Source organism: Trematosphaeria pertusa, assembly GCF_010094035.1.
Source record: "Trematosphaeria pertusa strain CBS 122368 unplaced genomic scaffold BU26scaffold_8, whole genome shotgun sequence".
NCBI classification, from domain to species: Eukaryota; Fungi; Ascomycota; class Dothideomycetes; order Pleosporales; family Trematosphaeriaceae; genus Trematosphaeria; species Trematosphaeria pertusa.
The window spans coordinates 1,099,698-1,120,375 of record NW_022987219.1 but is presented as its reverse complement, the minus strand read 5'-3'; the positions used below and the strand labels follow the sequence as shown (position 1 = coordinate 1,120,375).

At 54.8% G+C, this 20,678-nt stretch overlaps 8 protein-coding genes across 8 annotated transcripts; 5 read left to right on the top strand and 3 right to left on the bottom strand.

The window, feature by feature from the left end:
- Window positions 1-175: 175 nt before the first annotated feature.
- BU26DRAFT_485716 (ferrochelatase mitochondrial precursor) lies at window positions 176-1,718 on the top strand. The gene is made up of 2 exons (XM_033825894.1): window positions 176-489; window positions 539-1,718. The coding sequence occupies exons 1-2, from the start codon at window positions 259-261 to the stop codon at window positions 1,589-1,591; spliced, it is 1,284 nt and encodes a 427-aa protein (XP_033683212.1). The 5' UTR covers window positions 176-258; the 3' UTR covers window positions 1,592-1,718.
- Window positions 1,719-1,790: 72 nt separating this feature from the next.
- BU26DRAFT_519938 (uncharacterized protein) lies at window positions 1,791-3,777 on the top strand. The gene is made up of 5 exons (XM_033829182.1): window positions 1,791-2,118; window positions 2,187-2,320; window positions 2,382-2,836; window positions 2,887-3,122; window positions 3,175-3,777. Exons 1-5 carry the CDS (start codon window positions 1,981-1,983, stop codon window positions 3,487-3,489), a joined length of 1,278 nt encoding a protein of 425 aa, XP_033683211.1. The 5' UTR covers window positions 1,791-1,980; the 3' UTR covers window positions 3,490-3,777.
- Window positions 3,778-4,039: 262 nt separating this feature from the next.
- On the top strand, window positions 4,040-4,585 carry BU26DRAFT_565614 (uncharacterized protein; the record flags this gene model as incomplete). Its single annotated transcript, XM_033833414.1, has 1 exon — window positions 4,040-4,585. One exon carries the CDS (start codon window positions 4,040-4,042, stop codon window positions 4,583-4,585), a length of 546 nt encoding a protein of 181 aa, XP_033683210.1.
- A 396-nt stretch (window positions 4,586-4,981) lies between these two features.
- BU26DRAFT_427856 (alpha/beta-hydrolase) lies at window positions 4,982-6,755 on the bottom strand (the record flags this gene model as incomplete). Its single annotated transcript, XM_033823756.1, has 2 exons — window positions 4,982-6,039; window positions 6,134-6,755. The coding sequence occupies 2 exons, from the start codon at window positions 6,753-6,755 to the stop codon at window positions 4,982-4,984; spliced, it is 1,680 nt and encodes a 559-aa protein (XP_033683209.1).
- A 450-nt stretch (window positions 6,756-7,205) lies between these two features.
- Window positions 7,206-8,984, bottom strand: BU26DRAFT_519936 (mitochondrial phosphate carrier protein-like protein). The gene is made up of 6 exons (XM_033829181.1): window positions 8,781-8,984; window positions 8,682-8,722; window positions 8,008-8,587; window positions 7,807-7,949; window positions 7,699-7,743; window positions 7,206-7,636 (listed from the first exon to the last, which is right to left on the bottom strand). Exons 1-6 carry the CDS (start codon window positions 8,878-8,880, stop codon window positions 7,613-7,615), a joined length of 933 nt encoding a protein of 310 aa, XP_033683208.1. The 5' UTR covers window positions 8,881-8,984; the 3' UTR covers window positions 7,206-7,612.
- A 402-nt stretch (window positions 8,985-9,386) lies between these two features.
- BU26DRAFT_428091 (pseudouridine synthase) lies at window positions 9,387-11,326 on the bottom strand (the record flags this gene model as incomplete). Its single annotated transcript, XM_033823766.1, has 3 exons — window positions 9,387-9,546; window positions 9,608-11,167; window positions 11,214-11,326. 3 exons carry the CDS (start codon window positions 11,324-11,326, stop codon window positions 9,387-9,389), a joined length of 1,833 nt encoding a protein of 610 aa, XP_033683207.1.
- A 301-nt stretch (window positions 11,327-11,627) lies between these two features.
- On the top strand, window positions 11,628-13,367 carry BU26DRAFT_458351 (uncharacterized protein). The gene is made up of 4 exons (XM_033824978.1): window positions 11,628-11,834; window positions 11,885-11,986; window positions 12,035-12,265; window positions 12,334-13,367. Exons 1-4 carry the CDS (start codon window positions 11,731-11,733, stop codon window positions 13,124-13,126), a joined length of 1,230 nt encoding a protein of 409 aa, XP_033683206.1. The 5' UTR covers window positions 11,628-11,730; the 3' UTR covers window positions 13,127-13,367.
- A 149-nt stretch (window positions 13,368-13,516) lies between these two features.
- BU26DRAFT_519934 (uncharacterized protein) lies at window positions 13,517-15,956 on the top strand. Its single transcript, XM_033829180.1, has 3 exons — window positions 13,517-13,905; window positions 13,958-14,370; window positions 14,418-15,956. The coding sequence occupies exons 1-3, from the start codon at window positions 13,579-13,581 to the stop codon at window positions 15,640-15,642; spliced, it is 1,965 nt and encodes a 654-aa protein (XP_033683205.1). The 5' UTR covers window positions 13,517-13,578; the 3' UTR covers window positions 15,643-15,956.
- The last annotated feature ends 4,722 nt before the right edge of the window (window positions 15,957-20,678 follow it).

Below are 20,678 nucleotides of genomic sequence, written 5' to 3'. Positions count from 1 at the left end.
CAGCGCGGGGATTCTAAGGCAGCAGCGACCCACCGCGCGCCTGCCTCGGCGCGCTCTCACATGATCTCATCGTGGCGGGCCCGCAGGTGCCGATTCGGTAAGCTGCGATGTCCGCGTCCGATCGCCGCGCCGAATCAAGCACTATGCCATTGGCTGATTGCATTCACTCCCAGGAATTATTCACATGGCCCGTCTGGCCACAGTGACGACTCGCCCTTCATGCCCGTCTAGACAGATTCCTCCTTCTCACACTTCAACATGGCCCTGCGCACCCCTCTTGCATGTGCGTTAAGGCGTGCGACGTCAAAGTCTCCCGCCACATCGGTCTTGTCACCATGCGCTGCGCAGTGGAGCAGAGCGAATGCGACCGTCGCTCCCCCGGTTACGCAGGATGCTACCGGCTCAAAAGGCCCCACTGCCATGGTGTTTATGAACATGGGAGGGCCATCCACGACAGATGAAGTTGGCGATTTCCTGAGCAGATTATTCGTATGCCGTCGTACCCGGCCTGGAGAGCGACATAAGCTAACAGTCGCAGGCCGACGGCGACCTCATTCCCCTCGGACGACTCCAGAACTACATCGGGCCCCTGATTGCACGGCGGCGCACACCAAAGATCCAGAAGCAGTATGCGGAAATCGGCGGCGGGTCGCCCATTCGCAGATGGTCCGAACACCAGGCCTCCGAGATGTGCAAGATCCTGGATCAGATTTCGCCGGAGACCGCTCCACACAAGCCCTATGTCGCCTTTCGATACGCCGACCCTTTGACGGAGAACATGTACAAGCAGCTGCTGGAAGACGGCTTTGGTGGCGGGAAAGGCGGCCGCGCTGTCGCATTTACACAGTACCCGCAGTACTCCTGCTCAACAACCGGCTCGTCGCTCAACGAACTCTGGAAATGGCGGCACAGACTGGAAGGGAAGCGAGCGACAGGAGAAGTTGATCCGGAAGGCTCTATCAAGTGGAGCGTTATCGACCGCTGGCCGACGCATCCGGGGCTCGTCGAAGCCTTCGCGCAGAACATCGAGAAGACATTGGAGGAGTACCCGCCGGAGCGAAGAGATAACGTCGTCTTACTCTTCTCCGCACACAGTCTACCCATGTCCGTTGTCAACCGCGGCGATCCGTATCCCGCAGAGGTCGCAGCAACCGTCCACGCAGTCAAGCAGAGGCTTGGTATGACGCACCAGTACCGGCTCGTCTGGCAGTCGCAAGTCGGACCACAGCCATGGCTAGGAGCCCAAACATCCGACACGGTCAAGTCCCTCATGGAGAAAGGCCACACCGACATCATCCTCATTCCTATCGCTTTCACGAGCGATCATATCGAGACGCTTTATGAGCTGGACAAGGAAGTCATCGGCGAGGACGCAGGCGGCCACGAGGGCGTAAAGCGTGTTGAGAGCCTGAACGGCAATCCGGTGTTCATCAGCGCTCTTGCCGACATTGCGAAGCATCATTTGCACAGCGGAGTAGCCTGCAGCCCGCAGATGGCCTTGAGGTGCCCGGGATGTGTGAGCGAGCGCTGTCTGGCGCAAAAGGAGTTCTTTGCAGGCCAGCAAAAGCATCTGGAGCCAGTCCGAGCGTAGTGGGACTGCATGCATCATGTACTCTATTGTGTAGCATTTGGTTCGGAAAAGCAATGCATTCTATGCCCCAGAGAACGATACTGGGTCACGTGATCTTGCGTCTTGCCTACCTAAGCCCTCCAATAATGCTCTTCTAGACTAATGGATTATGAATTTGCCAGACGTACTCCGATTATGACAAGGCAGCTGGCTGCTGTGAGCTGTGGAGGCTAACGTCGGCCCGCGAAATGTTGAGATCGGGCTTTGGGGCGCCGAGACGTCTAAAGTGCCCGAGCTGGCGGAGCTCAACACCAAACTTTGGCCTTCGCTGACCCAACGCCTTCTCTCACCTCGCCCTCTCCACCACCGCCCACCTCCGCTCCCTTCTTCTCCCCCGGCCAATTGTCACCATGCTGTCAAGGACAATCAGGAGGAGCATTGCGTCGCCGCTCCGGCGCAATGCCTTCATTCCCGCCGCGCGACCTGCCTTCCGGACCGTCACAACCGATGCAGCATCGTCGCACGCCGACAAGGAGGCCGTGCCGAAGGTATGGGCGCACATGCACTGCTCAATTGTCAGGGAGCCATGTCCGGGTAGATGATTGACCGCCTACAGGAGGACGACAAGCCCTTCGAGGTCCGCCTCTCTGACGAGAGCTTCGAAACGTACGAGCTGGACCCGCCGCCATACACGCTCGACACCACCAAGGGCGAGCTGAAACAGATGTACTACGACATGGTCGCAATACGGTACGCGAGCACATAGTCCGCGCATACAATTACATTTCGCATTCTAATATACCGCTTGCAGACGCATGGAGATGGCCGCTGACAGGCTCTACAAGGAGAAGAAGATCCGAGGTTTCTGCCACCTGTCCACCGGTCAGGAAGCCGTCGCCGTGGGCATCGAGCACGCTATTGCGAGGACCGACCACCTCATCACCGCCTACCGCTGCCACGGCTTCGCTCTGATGCGCGGAGGAGCCGTTAAGCAGATCATTGGTGAACTGCTCGGCCGGAGGGGTGGTATTGCCTACGGAAAGGGTGGTTCTATGCATATGTTTGCCCCGGGCTTCTATGGCGGCAACGGCATTGTCGGCGCTCAGGTTCCTGTGGGTGCTGGCATTGGCTTTGCGAACCACTACGAGGGAAAGCAGAACGTCACTCTTGCGCTGTACGGAGACGGTGCTTCGAACCAGGGTCAGGTGTTTGAGGCGTTCAACATGGCCAAGCTATGGAACCTTCCGGTCATCTTTGGCTGCGAGAGTGCGTTATTCCGGAGCTATATCGTCCCACGCAATGCTGATAGGATACAGACAACAAGTACGGAATGGGTACTGCCGCCAACCGTGCCGCTGCTCTCACCGACTACTACAAGCGTGGCCAGTACATCCCGGGTCTAAAGATCAACGGTATGGACGTGCTCGCTGTGAAGGCCGCCACAAAGTACGGCAAGGAATGGTGCCTGCAAGGAAAGGGACCGCTCGTCTACGAGTTCGTCACCTACCGTTACGGAGGTCACTCTATGTCTGACCCTGGAACCACGTACAGGGTATGCCGTCAGCGCCCCTTATCCAATGCAAGCATAGCTGACACATGATTAGACCCGTGAGGAAATCCAGCGCATGCGCAGCACCAACGACCCGATTGCAGGACTCAAGCAGAAGCTTCTCGACTGGGGCGTCACTTCCGAGGAAGAGCTCAAGTCCATCGACAAGGAAGCACGCAGCAACGTCGACGCCGAGGTCGCCGAGGCCGAGCAGATGCCTCCACCCGAAGCAACTGGCAAGGTTTTGTACGAGGATATCTACGTCCGCGGCTCGGAGCCAGAGTTTCTGAGGGGCAGGATCCCGGAGGAGAACTTCTACTACAACGAAACGGATATGGGTAAGCCGCAGGAGCCGGTGGCTAGGACGTAAGAAGGCAGTACTAGAAGGACGTCGTTGGGAAAACATGTAATACTACACATAATCTGTGTCAAGCTTTCTTGCTGTGTCAATTACTCTAGGGAGAGCGTGGTTTGCTTTTGGTTGCTGGTAGGTATCTTTGGTTCCTTTCTCGGAATCGGAATAGACCGTGAGTTTATTTGCATATGTCCCGATGGACTTGAAGTTCTTGATAAGGGTTCTAGCTTCCTTCTAAGTTAACATTAGCTTTATTTATGCTAAACAGAGGCCCATACATAATAACATGAGTGGTACGCGGCTTACAATTAAACACTACAGCTGGACCCCAAGAGCAATGACTGCACCTTGTTGGAGGGCTGCCTGGGTATCCACCTAGTCAAAATTTATCTGCCAGTGAAGCTAGCCCAGCATTGTGCATTCACTCCGAGTCCTACCATGCGATGTAGTAAGTGAAGCCAGTCCTAGAAGCCAGCGTCGCTTCCGCATATTGCACTGGGTAAATCTCTTCTCGCATCTATCTTACCATTTCACTCCCCTCACAACCCGGCACGGTCTCGCCACCATGAAAGACCCAGGCCACTCTAACGGCAAAGCCCTAAACTGGGCGTATATCTGCCAACGAACACGGGTGATCCTTACGGAAGGCCCCGCAAGTCCGGCGGAGTGGTGGATCTACGAGCTCGCCAAATATGGACGCCGCGACCCAGATGCCGTCTCCATGAAATTCGAGGCGTCCACACTGTGCGAAGCCTTCAATGCCTCCCATTCCATCTTTCCTGCCTGCCCTTCTTTCCTGCGCGACATTTACCACCTCCTCGCCATGCTGCCCATCAAAAGCGGGCAGGCGATTGAGAGGAAGCTACTAATTGAGCTGCTCTGGGAGGCGGCTAGGGAGTGTGGGATGGACTGGTGGAGCAACATGAGGGACCGTGCCGCAGTGGTGTTTGGGGTTATGCACGCGTGTATGATCCATAGGAGGATTGATGCGCAGCAGACAGAAGATGAATTGGGGAGCTTGTTGGAGAAGATGGATCTTGGGGATGATGAGGTTGAGGTGATGAATAGGCTTGCGGAGGAGTTGGAGGGGGAGCTGAAGATCAAGCTGTGACGCACGAATGGCAGTCTTCAGATATTGCAAGGTGTTTTTTTCTACCTTTCACGATGCTCTTAATTCCTACTCATGAAGACTTGGATGAGCCGAGCCCGCGAAGGGGTTTAGGATATCTGTTTTCTTTGGGGGTGTTGAGGCATATGTGTACACCTTCTCCCCCCTTTTTTTGGTTTATGGGACATCTTGACCAGAGCTCCGCAGTAGCAGAATAGCAGGGAGATTTCGGGGTTTGTGATGCATGGAAGACGCGAGGAGGCACTGGATATAACAAAGCATGGTCAAGAATATGATGTAAATACAATAACACTTACAAAGTACGTAAGGTAATGCAAGGCGCAAGGCATCCTTTCCCATGCCATCCCATCAAGTGCTCACTTTCCGTACCTCCATATCTCACCTTTGATACACAGCGTCATTCCACCCATTAATCAACTCAATCCCCTCTTTCCGCCAGTCATCCGGCTCCGCATACCCAAGCCCCGTTACGTTCGCATCAAATACCCAATTCTGACCCACGTCGCCCTCATACATCGGCCACCAGTCCCCGGGATCCAGATCGTGCACGAAGCTCACCCACGCTCCGCTCATCATCTCCGCCAGGTCGAAGTAGCTCTGCGGCTCGCCTTCAAACGGGTTCACAGATACGTTGGGGTAGCCGTAGCCCATGCCCATCTGGTTGTTGAATACGAAGGCTACTTCTTGAAAGTGTGTTGCGCCGGTTTCGGGCGAGATGCCGTGAGGGATCGTGTTGAAGCGGTAGCAGTATGCGGGAACGTCGTTGGAGGCCCAGGTTTGGCAGGTTTTTCGCCGGTGGGCGATCATGGTTACGTCGCCATAGTAGGCGTCGGAGCGGCGACTCGCGGCGCCGTATTGTGCTGGAGGAATGTAGGATAGGGGTTGGTTGGTGGGAACGGCACCGTGGCTGATGTTTACGGGGTAAGCGGCGAGGACGGCGCTGGCTTGGGAGGGAGTGAGGATTACAGGGCTGGGGATTATCTGGAGGGAGGCGAGGAATTGCGCGGATGTGTTCATGGGTTTAAGGCCAAATGCAGTTCCCTCATCACTATTACACCCCGATATAATCGGGACATGGACGAACTCCCCATTCTTGAGCTGTATGCTTGTTTTCTGCGTGATGAAGTCGTCGTCGATGATGGGGTTCCAGCGGAAAGTCTGGCCTGACGTGCTATTGATCCAAGTATCCAAGACGGTGAAATCGATAGCGCGGAGGCAGTCGAGTCGCGATGTTACGTTACCGCACCCAAGTAGGGATGCGGCGTTTATGAAGTCGTTGGGCGAATAGAGAAAGCTCCCGTAGTTGATGGGGTTTCCGGATTCCATGATGGCGCCGCGGAAGAGCGAGTCGTCGCGGCCGTTGTAGGCGACGAGATGCATGCCTGTGGAGAGCGCGCCGGCGGATTCGCCGAAGATGGTTACTTTCATGGGGTCGCCTGTCTTTCGTTAGTATACAGTTCACACTCGAAGATTGATCTAAAAGACCAGGACGTGACTTGATGGGATAGAGGAGTAAGGGAGAAGACGTACCGCCAAAAGCTTCAATATTCTCCTGCACCCAATGCATCGCCAATCTCTGGTCCCTAAACCCCAAATTTGCATTCCCACTCTGCACAACCTCTTCCCCAGTCACAAACCCCCACATGCTCAACCTATAATTAATGCTTACCCCCAGAATCGGCTTTCCCAACTCTACACTCCTCTGCACCATGAAACTCATATTGTATCGCTGGTCGATTCCACTTCCCTCCGTCAACCCGCCGCCATGGATCCAAAACGCCACCGGCAACTTTTCATCCTCGAAGCCCGAAGGTCTAATGACGTTCAAGTAGAGGCAGTCCTCGGAGAGAGAGGGGTAGGGCCATTCATCACTGCCATATCCAGCGCAAGCCGCTGAATACTCTTTAGCACCTCGAACATCGGCCCAAGACGTATTGATGGATTGCGGAACGCGAAAGCGCAGGGTTCCGATGGGGGGCTGCGCGAAGGGGATACCGAGGAAGAAGTCTTGATCGTACTGCGGTGAGTGGACACCTTCAAGGGTGCCGTTTTTGATGGTTACGACGGGCGAGGAAGCATTGGTGGAAGCATAAGGTACCGCGAATGTGCCAAGAGCCCAGAGGGATAGTGGGAGCGCCCTGAGAAGAGCCATGACTCGATCCAGCCCTTTCGAAAAGCAGGCACTCAGGGAATGGAGCAAGAAACAAACGTAGGCAGAGAATATATACTCCATTCCGTCCACGTCCCTGCACACTGCCTCCTAGCATCCTCGGCCGATTACCATTCCGTCAAAAAAACGGACGACTCCCGGGTTCCATGGCGGATGGCAATTTGAGAGAAACCAGCATACTTACCAGATATTGCCCAGCCGCGGAGGTTAAGCGGCGGGAGTGGAGGTCGATGCGAGTTAGATCGCCGCGGGTGTGGGGAAACGGTTAGGGCGGTGGTCTGTGCGCAATGCAAGGATGGAAAGGTGGGAGAAGAATGAGGGTGGGACAATGCGACAGTAAGGAGAGGATATCGACCTCATCCTACATGACTAGAGCAGACATGCCACGATATAACATGAACTACTCTTTTTGCAATCGCTTGGGAGCCGACGCGCGTAGTTGTGCAGGGATTAGAGGGTAAATGTCGGAAGAGCCAGGATACTCTGATCAAGAGGAGCTGATCCCGGTCTCCATAAGCCGATATGTGAGCGGAATTCCCTGTTCCTATCACCGAGAAACAGCCTGCCCAGGTTTGTTGTAGCCGATTGCAGTGAGCTTATATTAACAAGTATTGCACCCGTGCCGCTTCTGAACGCCTTGCGAATTCCGATAAACCTCTAGGGTCAGCCCGGAATGAATAGTCTCTAGTACACGATCAGTGTCATCACCATTACTTGGCAGCCTATCTCAACTGCCGAAGCCTCAGCCGTGTGCGTGAGTATTCCACCGATCGCCCACATTTCCCCATGCAACTGCTATCGCCGGTAAAGGGCCGTTGGGATCCCAGGGCTTGACTCGACTAATGACCTCCAGTAGTCGGCAGCTAAAGAGAAGCATTAGTCCCAAGGCTACAGTACTAGTTGTGGGGCACTGGGGTAAACTTACGCCGAGGTAGACCTTGAACGAGTCATAGATGAGCCATTGGAAGGCCTGCATGAATCGAATCGCGTTAGCACTGCTCCAAAAACACCCCAGGAATGGGATTAAGCTTACGGTCAAGGTGCCAATCATAAAAATACGGACTGGGAGTCCGTTCCAGAGACCGCGGAAACCGATGTTGCCATAAATTCTCGTCAGCGCTTGCCCTGCGCCCTCGCCAGCTTTGCGGTCGCTGTTTAATTTCGACACCATGACATCTATCGCACATCAACATCCACATTGACCCATAGCACATTTGCTCCAGAGATGACTTACCGGCAGGGTGACTGATGACCGCACATCCGATTCCCGCAATGTAACCACCCAAGAATGACACGCCAGTCTGCTGCAGGCTGTTGTACGACTCCTTTGGCTTGCCCAACGTCTTATAGATCTGCTCGACAGTCTTCTCAAACGTCGCGAACTTGACCATGGTGTATGGAATCTGACGTCCCCAAAGCGGATACAATCCCTTATACAACCCGGCAACGCCTTCCTGTGCAACGATCTTACTCCAGCCTTCTCTGAGCGAATGCGCGTACGGCGGCAGCGTGGTCTGCATCCGCACTTTGATCGCTTCCAACGGACATAGCGCCATGTCTGCGAGAAACTCGGCAGACGCGGAGGCAGCAAGGTAGATGACGGTCTTATTCACCCCGGGCGCAAGCTGGTCGCCGTATAGGTACTTGAACACTTCGTAGAAACCGTACTTTCCAGCACCTTGGAGGCTGTATCCGACGAATGTGGGCGTCCAGCCGAAAAATACGCCGCGAATGCCTTCGGAGCGGTAGATCATTTTCCATGCCTGTGTGTTCGATTTGTACAGCTTGTCGTCGACTTGTCGGCGGCATTTTACCTTGAGAGTGGTGTGTTAGCAAACACCTTTCGATTCAAAACTTGTCCCAGGATATGCCATTGGGTGGAAAGTCTCGAAGAAAGACAGCTCTCACCAGATCCAGCGGTGTTACCATGGTATGTGTCGGACCACAAGCTGCATTCCATTCTCAGCGTCGCGCATCTTCATCCGTGAACCCTTGCCGGCAACGTACCAATGATACCACCCAGCGTACAAGCCCCAAAATACGTGCCCGAAAAGAGCTCGATCTTGCGCTGCACCTTACTCTCTAATTTCCCACTCGTGCTGGCCATGTTTCCACTCACGTGTCTTTCTGGATGGTGGTTCGTCGTGTGCGATGTTGCTAGATCCGGCGTTTCTGGAGGAGAATAGCGAAATCAGAATGAGTGGGAATATCAACAAGGGTCGAGAGAGAAGAGGGAAAGCAGGAGATGAGCAATTGAGGCTTGCAAAGTATTTATCGAAGGCATGATGCGCAGTCCTGCTCCGTTGTTTCCCGCAACATCCGTCGCGATGACGTCGCTCGCTTGACGAGCCGCTCTGCGCTAGCGCGGCTGACTACTGCTTGGTCTGAGAGCTTGTCATCACCACCCAAACCAGGGTTCCGGAAAAGGTCCAAAAGAGTTCGTCGTTTGTACCACATACGAACGCTTATGACCTTTCTTCCCGCGATTGATTGCACTACGAAGATCTTCTGGAACGCCTAGGCATTCACGAATCGGATGTATATCCATTCGCGCCTACTGGGCATATGGAAGCATATTTGCAGCGGAGCTGGCTTCTCATTCAGGCCCTGAGCTCAACCCTCACCCCCAGAAGCGTTTTCGTCCTCAGAGTCCTCCCATTTCGCTTGCATCAACTTGTTGTTGAGCTTCTTTGTAGCTTCAATGCCGCCCGATGTGAGATATAGGAATATGGGGTCCTTGTAGTTGTCCAGGTGCGTGAAGAAAGTATTGAACCTATATCTTGTTAGCCGGGCCCGGACATTGGGCATGGAAAATGCCATGCAGCCGAGCTTACTGGTTACCCTGCGCTTCCTCGCGGAAGATGCGCTGGTAGATTTCCCGCTCCTTGAACTCTGCGATTTCCTTGTCGAATTTAGAGAAATCAATCACCTCCCTTCCATGCTGCTTCGCCTGTTTTTCGTTGTATGAATCGAATACGGGCCGCTCAAGTAGCAGGCCAAGACCCGGCGCCTTCGGTATCCGGACGGTCACATTACCGAACGACTCCTTTATGATCGCTGGATTGCTACCGTAGCGTACCGTGAGAGCAGCCATTCCAACCATTTTGCGAATCTGATGCATCATGAAACTCTGACCGTGGACCTTGAGCGACAGCCATTCTGTATCGTTGATAATGATGGGCTTCTCGGCCACTTTGAAGGATTTGATGAAGCGTTGTGCGGAGCGGTCGGTAAATTTCTTTTGGATTGTGTAGTTGTGGAACTTGCGGGTCCCCACATACTGATCTAGAGCGGCTTGTACTCGGGCTTGCCGCTCCGGGGAGATGCGGTATGCCTTCTTCGCATCCAGATACGCCTTCTTGAGCGCCTTGATGGCTATTTCGAGAGCTGGCTTGTGCACCACCGAATCCGGAAGTGGTATGGAGCCATCGGTTTCGTCGTTCATGCTAACGCCTGGTTCCTGCATTTCGATGTCATTGACTATATCCTTCACTTCCTCGTTCGTGGGCTGGCCTGCCGCCTCCTCTATATCCATTTTCTCGCCTGCTGTTCTATCTGCGGTACCGGCTGTCTCTACGGAAGCTTCCACATCGCGAACAGCATCAGAATTCTTCGCCGAAATGTCGATGGCGGAGTCGACCATTGCGTCACCCGCCGGGGCATCAGTCGCTTCGACGTTATAGAGCGCCTCCTCGATAAGCGGCCGTATGGAGTCGTCCACGGCCTCCAAGATTGGCTTAATGTACTTCTCCTCGACTTTGGGCCAGAAGCTGGCAACCTCTGCCTGTCTCTTGCGGTACTGTTCCAGGTCGCCCTCCCTTTCCGCGTACTCTTCCAGCTTCTTCCCCATGTAACTCGAAGGGTGCGGCGGGAGGAACGAGTGAGTCGGGATTAGGTACTCATACCACCGCGAATCGCAGGCCTGGTAGCAGCTAAAGGATCCTGTGGTTCGCTGTATTCCCCACACCCTTATCTGCTCAGATAAATGGCCGTTGATCTTTTCAACGATGTCTTCGTCCTCGATGATCAGCTTCAGCGAGATTACGTTGCCTGCAGCGTGTACGCCCTTGTCGGTCCGCGCGCATCGCACGAGCGAGGACTTCTTCGGATCGTCGGCGTTTGCTTTCGAAATCGCCCCAGCTTGGACGAATGCACTGAATAGATCGCCCTCAATCGTCTTCTGCTTGTGGTCGATCTGCATGCCCTTGTAGCCGGTGCCCGAGTATCCAATCATCACGGCGACCTTGCGCTTCGGTCGACGTTCCTCGGCCTCGATCTCTTCAGCGGGGAACGCGGCTGGCAGTATTGACGCCGCATTGTCGCCCTTGTCCTCCTTCTTTTTATTCTTCGCCTGCTGTTCTGCATTGCGCCCTCGCCTGTCTAATTGCTCGCGGCTTGCTTGGTTAGAGAAGCGGATCGGCGAGAGGACCGGCTACGTACAAGTGCTCGTTACGTCCCATATTTCTCTTCTTATGCGCACGGCTGCCATGCTGCAGGGGTTTGCGATGCCCGCCGCCGCGGCCCTTCGGGTGATGGTGGTCGTGGTCGTCCATTCTGGTCCGCGCGTTGCTATTCGGCGATTCGTCGTCGTCGTCGTCGTTGTCCCGTTTGCGCTTCTCGTGGCGGGGAGACTCGTCGTGGGCCATTGCGGCAGGCGGCTTCTCGGAAGCTTGCTCCACGGCGCGGGGCAAGCGGGCATAGGTGAAGGCAGAAAGGGAGGTGAAGTTCGGCGCGCAGCGTGGGGTAGCGCTGCTGTGGATTTTCTCTCGGGCTGCAGCCTTGGCGCGGCAGGTACGCCCGGACCGCCGCTTATTGTATACCCCCTGCAGCCTTTGTGAGCCGCAACCTCGTCTTCCGTCCGCCTTCGCGCCAGCACCGTCCACCATCGTCGCATACAGTGAAGCCCTGCTGCTTCCGTTCCCGTGCCCGCGAAAGGCCCGCTGCCTCGTCGCTCACCATGGATCCGCTCGAGCTCGCCAAGATCTTCGTCAAGACGGTGGTCCGCATGTTCTACGAGACCGAGCACATCGTGGTCGTCGATGCGCTCGTGTTCCATGGAGCGTACGTGTAGTGCGCCGCACTGGCTGCCGCATCTGGCTGACGAGCTGTAGGCTTGCGCTGTCCGACCTGGTCATCGTGCTCGATGCCGGCAAGAACTCCAAGGGCGTTGGCAAGCTCTGCGGCAAGCTTAGAGAGGGCGGGCTGGTCTCGGTGTATGTAGGCTTGCTGTGACTCGGAATGCGCCGCGCTGACCCTACCAGCTACTCTCGCCAGGAGGTCCGCGATGGGGCTATGAAGTCCATCAACCGCGAATACTACTACATCGACTACCGCCGCGCCATCGACGCCGCCAAGTACAAGATCCACAAGATTGACGAGCGCATAAAGAAGGACGCGAAGCCGACCACAGAGAAGGCCGAATTCTTCTGTTCGCAGTGCAAAGCGCAGTGGACAACGATGGATGTGCTAGACCTCGTTGACCACCTCGGCAGGTGATTGCTTTTCCCCCGCTTAGACATGCATCAATCTGGCTTGTGCTGACTCACGGCGGCCTGAACAGGGACAGTGGATTTTTATGCAAGACATGCGGGCATCCGCTAACTGCCATCAACACCACCGAAGGGCCGGAAATCGAGAATGACGATACACCTGCCAAGTTTAATAGGCTATTCGGACCATTACTCAAGCTCATGCAACAGATCGATGAGGTGACTATCCCGGCTATTGAGGGCAAGGACGCTCTAGAAGCCGCTGTGGAGCTGCCGCGCGACAAAGACGTCAACCCGGGTGCGAGGCATGAAGCTGTCCCTCTGACTACTGTTCGGCCAACGGCTGTCAAAGGAACGAACAACGCGGTGGAGAAGATTGAAGTGCAGATCGCTACCAACTCGGAATACAACGAAGCCGCCCGAGCAGCTGAGAAAGCGCGGCAAGAGAAGATTGCGGCTCAGAATCTACTCCCAGAGTGGCATACAAAGTCGACTATTACGAATTCGGGCTATGACGCCAGCGCTGCGGGCGGGAAGCAGGATGCGAATGGGGTCGGCACACCAGCGATCAAGACGGAGACAATGGGCGACAAGAATGGCAAAGAGCAGAATCTAGATGCTGTCTTCGCTGCGCTGGAGGAGGAGCGCCGGAAAAAGGAGGAAGAGGAAGAGGAGGAGGATGAAGACGAGGAGGAGGACGAGTTCGAAGATGTGGCGGTTGGGACTCCAAATGGAGTTCCAGATGCTAAACGCGTCAAGCTGGAGACATCTGCGGCGCCGACGCCGATCAACACGGCGACACCTGCGGTATCAAATGGCGACGGGGGAGATGAGAGTGATGAAGACGAATTCGTTGATGTCTGATTTGCATAGCGACGGCGTTTGGGAACGGGTGCTCTATACCAGGGCAGGCATACGTCGGGCTACTGACGAAGGGATATGGAGCTAAATGGCTTAACTGGGGGTGGGTCGGAAAATAGAGCATTTTTAACGAGGGCATATAGCCTTCAAGCGGGTCCTTTGCGCAAAGGGCACTCAAAGGAGGACGTTTAATCCGGGTTATATCATAGAGGGCTGCTTAGACTATCTGAATACATGTGACGGCTATCTAAAGCGGGACAATGCTCGTGTGTTCGTAGTCTTAGACGTAGCCTCTTCGCAGTGATGGAAGCCAGCCCTATAAACGCGCACGGACGCCGAACTTTTAGCGAATCCCCACCATACATGCCCGAGTCGGCAGCCCCGCCAGCGTCACCACGCTCTGAACGCACTCTACTCACCTACCGATGGATACAGGATAGCATTCAACGCTCGCCATGGCCGCCTCCACAAAATCCCTCGCCTCTCTCCTCGCCCAGGCATCCCTCGACGACCACGACGAAGTCCTGAACGCCGCCAATGCCGCGATCAAGAAGTCCAAGACGGACTTAGATGCCCACCATGCCAGAGCGGTAGCGCTATTACATTTGGACCGGTTCGATGACGCGGTGAAAGCCTTTGAGGATGTGAAGGGGCTGCAAGAAAAGGCGCCATTCGAGTATGCGTACGCGCTGTATAAAACGGGGAATGCGGCGAAGGCTGTCGAGGTTGCAGAGGCCGAGGGAGGCGCGAGTCGCGGGATGAAGCATGTGCTTGCCCAGGCTGTATGTCTAGGCAGTCACTGTAGGGTTGGAGACAGAGCTAATCGGAGACCAGGCATACCGCTCGGAGAACTTCGCCCAAGCCGCCAGCGTGTACCGTGAATTGGCCAGCCAGGGTGTCAAAGACGAGGAGTACGACATACGAATTAACTCGGGCGCCGTAGACGCGCAGTTGGAGTGGTCCGGACAGGGCGAGCTAGCGCAGAAGAAGAAACCCGAGAGAGAGGATCTGGCAGTCTTCGAAACGGCGTACAATGCAGCCTGCGGAAGCATAGCGCGAGCCGAATACGCGCAGGGAGAAATATGCTTGAAAAGGGCAAAGAATCTATGCGAGGCTTTGTCGGATCTGTCAGAGGCGGAGAAGCAGGCAGAGATTCTGCCTATCACAGTACAGCAAGTCTTCGTGCTCACACAAATGGGAAGGGTAGACGAGGCGGAGCAGCTAGCTACGACGATACCCTTCACCGAGTACGACTCCCCGTGATTGTTTCGAAACTGGAACTAATTGGAAGCAGGATCAAGGAGCTGTCCACACGATACCTTGCCCAAGTAAACAGCATCGCTGCCTCGAAGGATCATTCAAATCCGTACCTCTCACATCGCCTTTTCCACTCCTCACCAAAGCCTCCGAAGACGGACCAGCACTTCGCCTTTCAGTCTAACCTGCTACGTCAAGATGAATACGTCGTTTCGCTCCTCTCACAAAAGGTAGCCGGGGTTGCTTCATCTACCGAAAAGGTGATATCGACGGCGCCGGCTCCTACGCTCTCTCCTGCCGTCAACATGGCTGCCGTTCTGAACGCAGCAGCGCACTCACGAAACGCCGCAACCGAGAAAGCCGCCCTGAAGGAAATCCTTCCTTTGCTAGAGAAGAGGCCGAATGATGTGGGCCTCATCCTGACCATCACACATCTCTACGTCTTGACAGGGAACCACGCTGCCGCAGCACACCTGCTAGAATCCTTCTTCAAGCGCCTTGAGCGGTCCGGCGACGCATCAGACCTCGACGTGCGCTTCGCGCCAGGCCTCGTCGCCACTCTCGTCTCGCTATACTCACAACAAGGCCGTCCAGGGGCCTCGAAGTCTGAACTAGCAAAAGCAGCAGAATACTGGCGGAAACCGCACAAGTCGAAAACACAACCTCCGTCCAAAGCGCTGCTTGTATCCGCGGGAACAGCATTGCTAGACACACACAATTCGGAAAATATTAAGGCAGCAGGCGAAATATTCAGGAATCTGTACGATCAAGATAACTCTGACCGGGCAGCCATCGCCGGCCTGGTCGCCGCATACTCCATAACGGACCCATCCGGTCTCCCCTCTGACCTCACCTCCCTGCTTCCAGAAGCCTCTCGACTCGTCTCCGACATCGACGCCGCTACGCTTGAAGACGCTGGTGTACCCCTCGGCACTCTAACGACCACGTCCGTTCAACAAATAGAGGCCCGCAAACGCATAGCGCCTAAACCCGAGCTTTCGAAACCGAAGAAGATGCGGAAGAGCAGGATGCCCAAGGACTTCGATCCGAATAAGAAGATGGATCCAGAGCGGTGGCTGCCAATGAGGGATAGGAGTTACTATCGGCCGAAGGGCAAGAAGGGAAAGAAGAAAATGGAGGGATTGACGCAGGGTGGTGTGGTGACGGAAGAGAAGGCCCCTGCGACCCAGGCCGGTGGACAGCAGAAGGCTGGAGGAGGTGGTGGTGGGAAAAAGAAGAAGGGAAAGGGTGGGAAGTGGTAGGGTTGGTGCACTCCGGCGACCATGGGAAGCGAGGGTCGAGGAGATGTGAAGCAAGCCGTTTAGCGAGAAAAGACAAGAAATGGGAAGCCCGTCGCGATTCTCTCTATCTCATGGATGCGTGAAGCTGCCCAAACCGCTGTCTCACGAGTAGCGAGACCAATCTCCATCGAATTCGAGCTTCACTGGCGTAGTGCTAAATTAGACCAGATACATCGAATACGACCACCGCTGGCCCGAAATGCTAGTAACGCTGTCATTTAGATCTTGAGCTCACCCTTGCGTAACGTGGATGCCACGTCGGCGTGTCAATTCAACCCCGTTACCTCATCGCGACTACGCACTAAAGACGGCCATATCGACACTCGTGGCTATTCTCCGATACGCCTGGATTTTCGACATCTAGTCTGCAATACGTGTCAGGGTGCCACTTCTTGGTCTCGAACTGCAGCCTCATCCTGCATGCCACGTTGGTCGGGTATCAACGCGCATGGCGAATCTAGATTAGTTTTCAATAGCTAAGTTTGAAGTTATATCCCCGACGGGCTCGATATCAGCGGCATCTCCGCAGTACAATGTCGACGTCAAGACTAGGCGAGCCATACCCAATTATTCGCCCAATGCTCTGAGCTGACCCAGATGTGCTGTGTCAAAATCACAGTCACAAAAGAAACAGGAAGGCTATTCGTGGTGAGGGCATTCACTGGTCTACCATTGATGGTCACCATAAAATGCGCGAGCAGAGGACTAGTTTGGGTCCCACCGCGCATCACGGGAAATCATTTACTAGGAACAGAACACTCGCCTTGTCTGGGGCTATGAATCTTTTGGAAATCGAGGACCGCCTTAGCAGCGAAAGTCGGTTGTACGCTAATCACTCCCACACCTTGTGTAGGTTGGCTTCAACATTGGAAGAAGAGGAAACACCGGAACGAGCGCGCAGACATCCTGCATCACTGGTGTCGTCTTCAGCATCGTGGTGGGATATGGTTGCTGGACGCGATGACTAGCTTGCGCCGCTTTCTCCTGACATTCCTGCGTGTATACAGCAGCAGTGCGGGAGAATTTTCATGTAAAGAAGATAAGATTTAGACAGACTCGAGTTGCTGTAGTGCGAGTTTAGATGTGTAAAGCAAGTACTGCTGTGTGCATTGTGCGGGAGAATGGTATAGTCCACAAGAGCTGCGGTGATGGCGACCGGGAACACTAGGCCGGATGCTGGCCGACCTGGACCGGAGGACACTGGCATGCTACCCGGCACAGGAAATGAATACCCTATCGGGAAGGAGTATGTGTTTAGACTGCCGGGCCGACCCGATGGTATATTTCTCGCATGACTTCCGGTGAACCAGATTGAGTTCCTCGACCCGAAAGTTCCTTTTCGTTGACCATTGGGAGCACTCACATTACTCCGAATACGCCTTTGGCCGAGAGAGGGAGAGTGTGTGCGCAGCGAATCATCCCGCGAGAGATATCATACGCCGACCGAAATATTCCTCCTGGGCCCCTTAGAGTTTGTCAGCATCTCCAGGGCCTTGCATCTACTCTCATCAGTCTCCCACATATTCTTCAAAGAGTTCTTTTGCTATGGATTTTTCGGGGTCACGCCCCGGCGTTTGGTGACATGAGGTTACATCGTTGCATCCCTTCTTTACAGAGATGTCACTCACACACCATGACTCCACATCCTCAGCTTCTAGATTATTCCCGCACCCTCACCGTTCGCGTCCCCGGAGCCAGGCCGCGTGGGTCCTGGTAATCATCGTGCGTTTCAGCAGCGCGAAGTCTTCAGAGCCCGAAAGACGGTGAGCAGTGGCCAAATCAGCTCAGACGAGAACTTCGTCCTTCTCCTTCCAGCCGCACTCCGTCTCTCCCCGCCGAGTGAAATTTCTCTTGTGACCTGCGATATCGGTCTCTCGGTGAGACCGCTCGCCTCCACCATCGGCAGAGATTTTCGTTTGCCTACTTTTTGCTTTCTCTCACCTTCCGTCACTACGCGGCTTTTCTTCCGCTCATACGAGCATTTTATGCAGCTTCTGTCATGCGCTTTCCTCTTGCGGAGGTCATCCGAAGCCTTTGTTTGTGCATGTGACTGTGAGAGCTCGCGATGTTTACGTTGGAAAAGGCGCAGCAGGAGCACGCGGTTGCCTAGACGAATAGTAAGCACGCCCCATCGGCCGATGGCCCCCAGGCTGCAGGACTACCCGTCCCCTGCCGAACGAGTACGAGCATCCATGGTCCTCCGTTCCATGGTTCCCTTCGCGAAGTTCTCACCAGCCTCAGCCTTGTCTCCAGACCTAGCCTATCGAGTATGTCTGGTAGGCAACTCCAGCTCGCTTTCCATGCCCTTGCTCATCTTAGTACCGGTGCTAATGCCTCCACAGCACACACAGATCGTAGCCTTGTACCTTACGCCCTACTACGAGTTCGAATGATCGACGAGCGGTCATCTAGATAACAATGGCTTGATGGCTTGCCTCATCTGATAAGGCAATCCATTGATCCCTCGACTACGCACACCACCATCACTTCACTATCACCTTGAGGTCACCTATCGAAAATTTGATTCGCCAGCCTTGTGCACCTTCATTGCGAACAAGGTGCATGCGGCATGATATGGCTATCATGAATCCAAGGTCGATTTTGGATGCGGATTGGATACGACGTCCCAACCCCGCTTTGAGCTACCTAGGCTATTAGTCTTACCGGCACAAGGAGGCTGCATGGGGGATGCGGGGCGGTCATGAGATGGGCCGCAGAGGTGCATGTTGACTCTGTTACCGCATATCACAGTTTGGTTCGGGAAGGGCGCTGACGCCAGGTTCATTCCGTATCATCACGATCAGGCAACGAGGCAACCGGTCTCGGCTAAGTGAGGCATGCTTTTGAACCCGACTCTGGGTCAGGAAATTTCCGGTGCGAACAAGTTGCTTGTGAGTTTCGATCCCTTGATGCGCGAGTAAGGGTACGGCGCAGAGTACATTATGCGCGGCCAATTTGTACCTACTGTTGCCTCGTTGGTGAACTCGTACCCCTGCAGTCATCCGTATCAATTCTCGGACCCCGCAACGGGCGGTCCAATCCATGTCACTAGAATTCACTCGCGCGGCTGGTTGAGCGCAGACAGGGAGAGCAGACTGGAAAGGCATTAGCGTAGGCTACAGTCTCGAAATGGACCGTCAAACGGGGTAGATCGCGAAAAGCACAGGGCAGCGCGGCCCGTCGATACTGCGGGAACTTGCTTTTGATGAGGAGGCCGCCCCTACAGTTGGACCTTTCCGCGACTCGTTCCTGAACCAATACCTGGTCGGAGAATTCCTGGATCTCATGCATATCATGCAAAAGATATGCGCCGGACTTGGAAGTTCAGGTTGGTATGCTTGTTAGCGCCCTTTCTGATAAGCTGGCGGGTCTCGACCGCCAAAATGTTGATGATGCCATATCTTGTGAGCGAATGGGCAGATGTTCCGTTTGCCTTCTTCTAAAAGCATTCGAGATGGCACGTTGTGCAGAGGCCCTTGTCAGGAAGATTGGAACTAAAGCAAGGAGAGAAGTGAGGAAACGACGCACGTACCGTATGGAGGACTGGTGGAGAACTTAGTTCTGAGCGAAGGACTCAGAATAGAACTGTCTCCAGTTCCCTCTAGGAGGGCCCGATCGTTCCTCCGTCTGATAGAGCTCACGCTGCACGTAAGCGCCCTGTCGCTGATATACAATTCGATGTTGATGCAGAAGGGCAACTTGAAATTGAGGAGTGCTTACCCCACGTCTGCTTGCAGATTGGGGGACTTGCAGCTTACCAAATATGCACATGTGTACCCCGCTGATCCGCTCAGCCGGTATTGTTTGGGTAAATGGAGGACATTCGGCGATCTTGAGTGCACTTCTAACAGCCGGTGATTACTTTCGGGCTTCTATGACACGATGCTCGGCGTACATCTGAGCATTACTACCGCGGTTACCTTGGGATCCTTTGAAGACTATTCGCAATGCGAGACGGGTGGCTTGTCGCCTCTCGAGTGAGCGGACCTCCAGCACAGGATATGACGTCCTTCGAGAACATCAAATTTGGCAGCGGCGTCCGGAATCTTGCCCCGTAACCTCCAAGAGCCTGCTTGTGGCTCGTCTCGGGCGTGGGGACCATTTAAGCCCAAAGTAATTGATTGGTAGGAACATGGAGCCATGCCCGATGCCGAGAGACTCTGCAGGGCGTACGTCAATAGAACAACCCTCAATCAGCGTGTTGGCGGCATCCAAGCCAATACTCGAGGCCTGATGGAAGTTACAAAGTCGATGCCCTACAGTCCAGTCCTCCATAGCGGGCCGACAGTCCTTCGATAATGCTTGTAGTCTTGGATGTGCTGTCCTGATGACCGAAATGGCGTCTTCTTGAAGCGGCCTGATGCGTTCCGTGACATGCGTCCCTCGGTCTGAGGCGCGCCAATCGCTCTAGTTTCGGCCCCAGAGCTGCAGCTGAGAGAGATTCCACATGGAGTGATCTCATACGCTCACGGCGTGACAACAACGCCTCGGGCTGGTGATGTTCTACAAAGGTCCTCCTCTTCCAGATGCCACGTCTTTGGGTGCTAAAGCAGGACACGGTGAGCCCGTTGCGGAGTTGAGAGTCTTAGCGGATCCGCAAACGGGCAGATGCCGTTGACAAGGTGGCTTAGAAGGAAAATCCTGGGAGGATGTTACGTGTTGCGATGCCAGTATGGCGACTCCTTGCTTTGATACTATGTCCGACTCTGACGCAGTGCGTAGCCTCCGGTAGTGGTGCGTCTGGTGCAGATTGGGCTCACGGGATGCAGATTGTAACGCAACTCTCTCGGGTGCGTTGGTAACCGCTGAAGGTAGCACCGGAAGTATTGGCCTGCGAAAGGGGGCCTGCGAAAGGGGGTTTGCTTGAGTCCTGCGGAACGTGGGCGCGATTCCAAGGTTTGAGATGCACCACGTGCGCCAGGAATCGAGGTCGCCAATAGGACATAAGGCTCCTCTTCCTGCTACGGCTGTTAGCCGCTAGATCTCGTTGTTGCTCC

What these genes read in the sequence shown, in the direction of transcription:
- BU26DRAFT_519938 (XM_033829182.1), top strand. Translation starts at nt 1,981, where the DNA reads ATGCTGTCAAGGACAATCAGGAGGAGCATTGCGTCGCCGCTCCGGCGC. An exon ending in GGTCATCTTTGGCTGCGAGA is followed by an intron (nt 2,837 to 2,886) that starts GTGCGTTATTCC and finishes GATAGGATACAG; the next exon opens with ACAACAAGTACGGAATGGGT. An exon ending in ACCCTGGAACCACGTACAGG is followed by an intron (nt 3,123 to 3,174) that starts GTATGCCGTCAG and finishes ACACATGATTAG; the next exon opens with ACCCGTGAGGAAATCCAGCG.
- BU26DRAFT_458351 (XM_033824978.1), top strand. Translation starts at nt 11,731, where the DNA reads ATGGATCCGCTCGAGCTCGCCAAGATCTTCGTCAAGACGGTGGTCCGC. An exon ending in GCGCTCGTGTTCCATGGAGC is followed by an intron (nt 11,835 to 11,884) that starts GTACGTGTAGTG and finishes GACGAGCTGTAG; the next exon opens with GCTTGCGCTGTCCGACCTGG. An exon ending in CTCGTTGACCACCTCGGCAG is followed by an intron (nt 12,266 to 12,333) that starts GTGATTGCTTTT and finishes CGGCCTGAACAG; the next exon opens with GGACAGTGGATTTTTATGCA.
- BU26DRAFT_519936 (XM_033829181.1), bottom strand. Translation starts at nt 8,880, where the DNA reads ATGGCCAGCACGAGTGGGAAATTAGAGAGTAAGGTGCAGCGCAAGATC. An exon ending in TGGTAACACCGCTGGATCTG is followed by an intron (nt 8,588 to 8,681) that starts GTGAGAGCTGTC and finishes ACCACTCTCAAG; the next exon opens with GTAAAATGCCGCCGACAAGT. An exon ending in GGTCATCAGTCACCCTGCCG is followed by an intron (nt 7,950 to 8,007) that starts GTAAGTCATCTC and finishes GATGTGCGATAG; the next exon opens with ATGTCATGGTGTCGAAATTA.
- BU26DRAFT_519934 (XM_033829180.1), top strand. Translation starts at nt 13,579, where the DNA reads ATGGCCGCCTCCACAAAATCCCTCGCCTCTCTCCTCGCCCAGGCATCC. An exon ending in AGCATGTGCTTGCCCAGGCT is followed by an intron (nt 13,906 to 13,957) that starts GTATGTCTAGGC and finishes ATCGGAGACCAG; the next exon opens with GCATACCGCTCGGAGAACTT. An exon ending in ACGACGATACCCTTCACCGA is followed by an intron (nt 14,371 to 14,417) that starts GTACGACTCCCC and finishes AATTGGAAGCAG; the next exon opens with GATCAAGGAGCTGTCCACAC.
- BU26DRAFT_485716 (XM_033825894.1), top strand. Translation starts at nt 259, where the DNA reads ATGGCCCTGCGCACCCCTCTTGCATGTGCGTTAAGGCGTGCGACGTCA. An exon ending in ATTTCCTGAGCAGATTATTC is followed by an intron (nt 490 to 538) that starts GTATGCCGTCGT and finishes TAACAGTCGCAG; the next exon opens with GCCGACGGCGACCTCATTCC.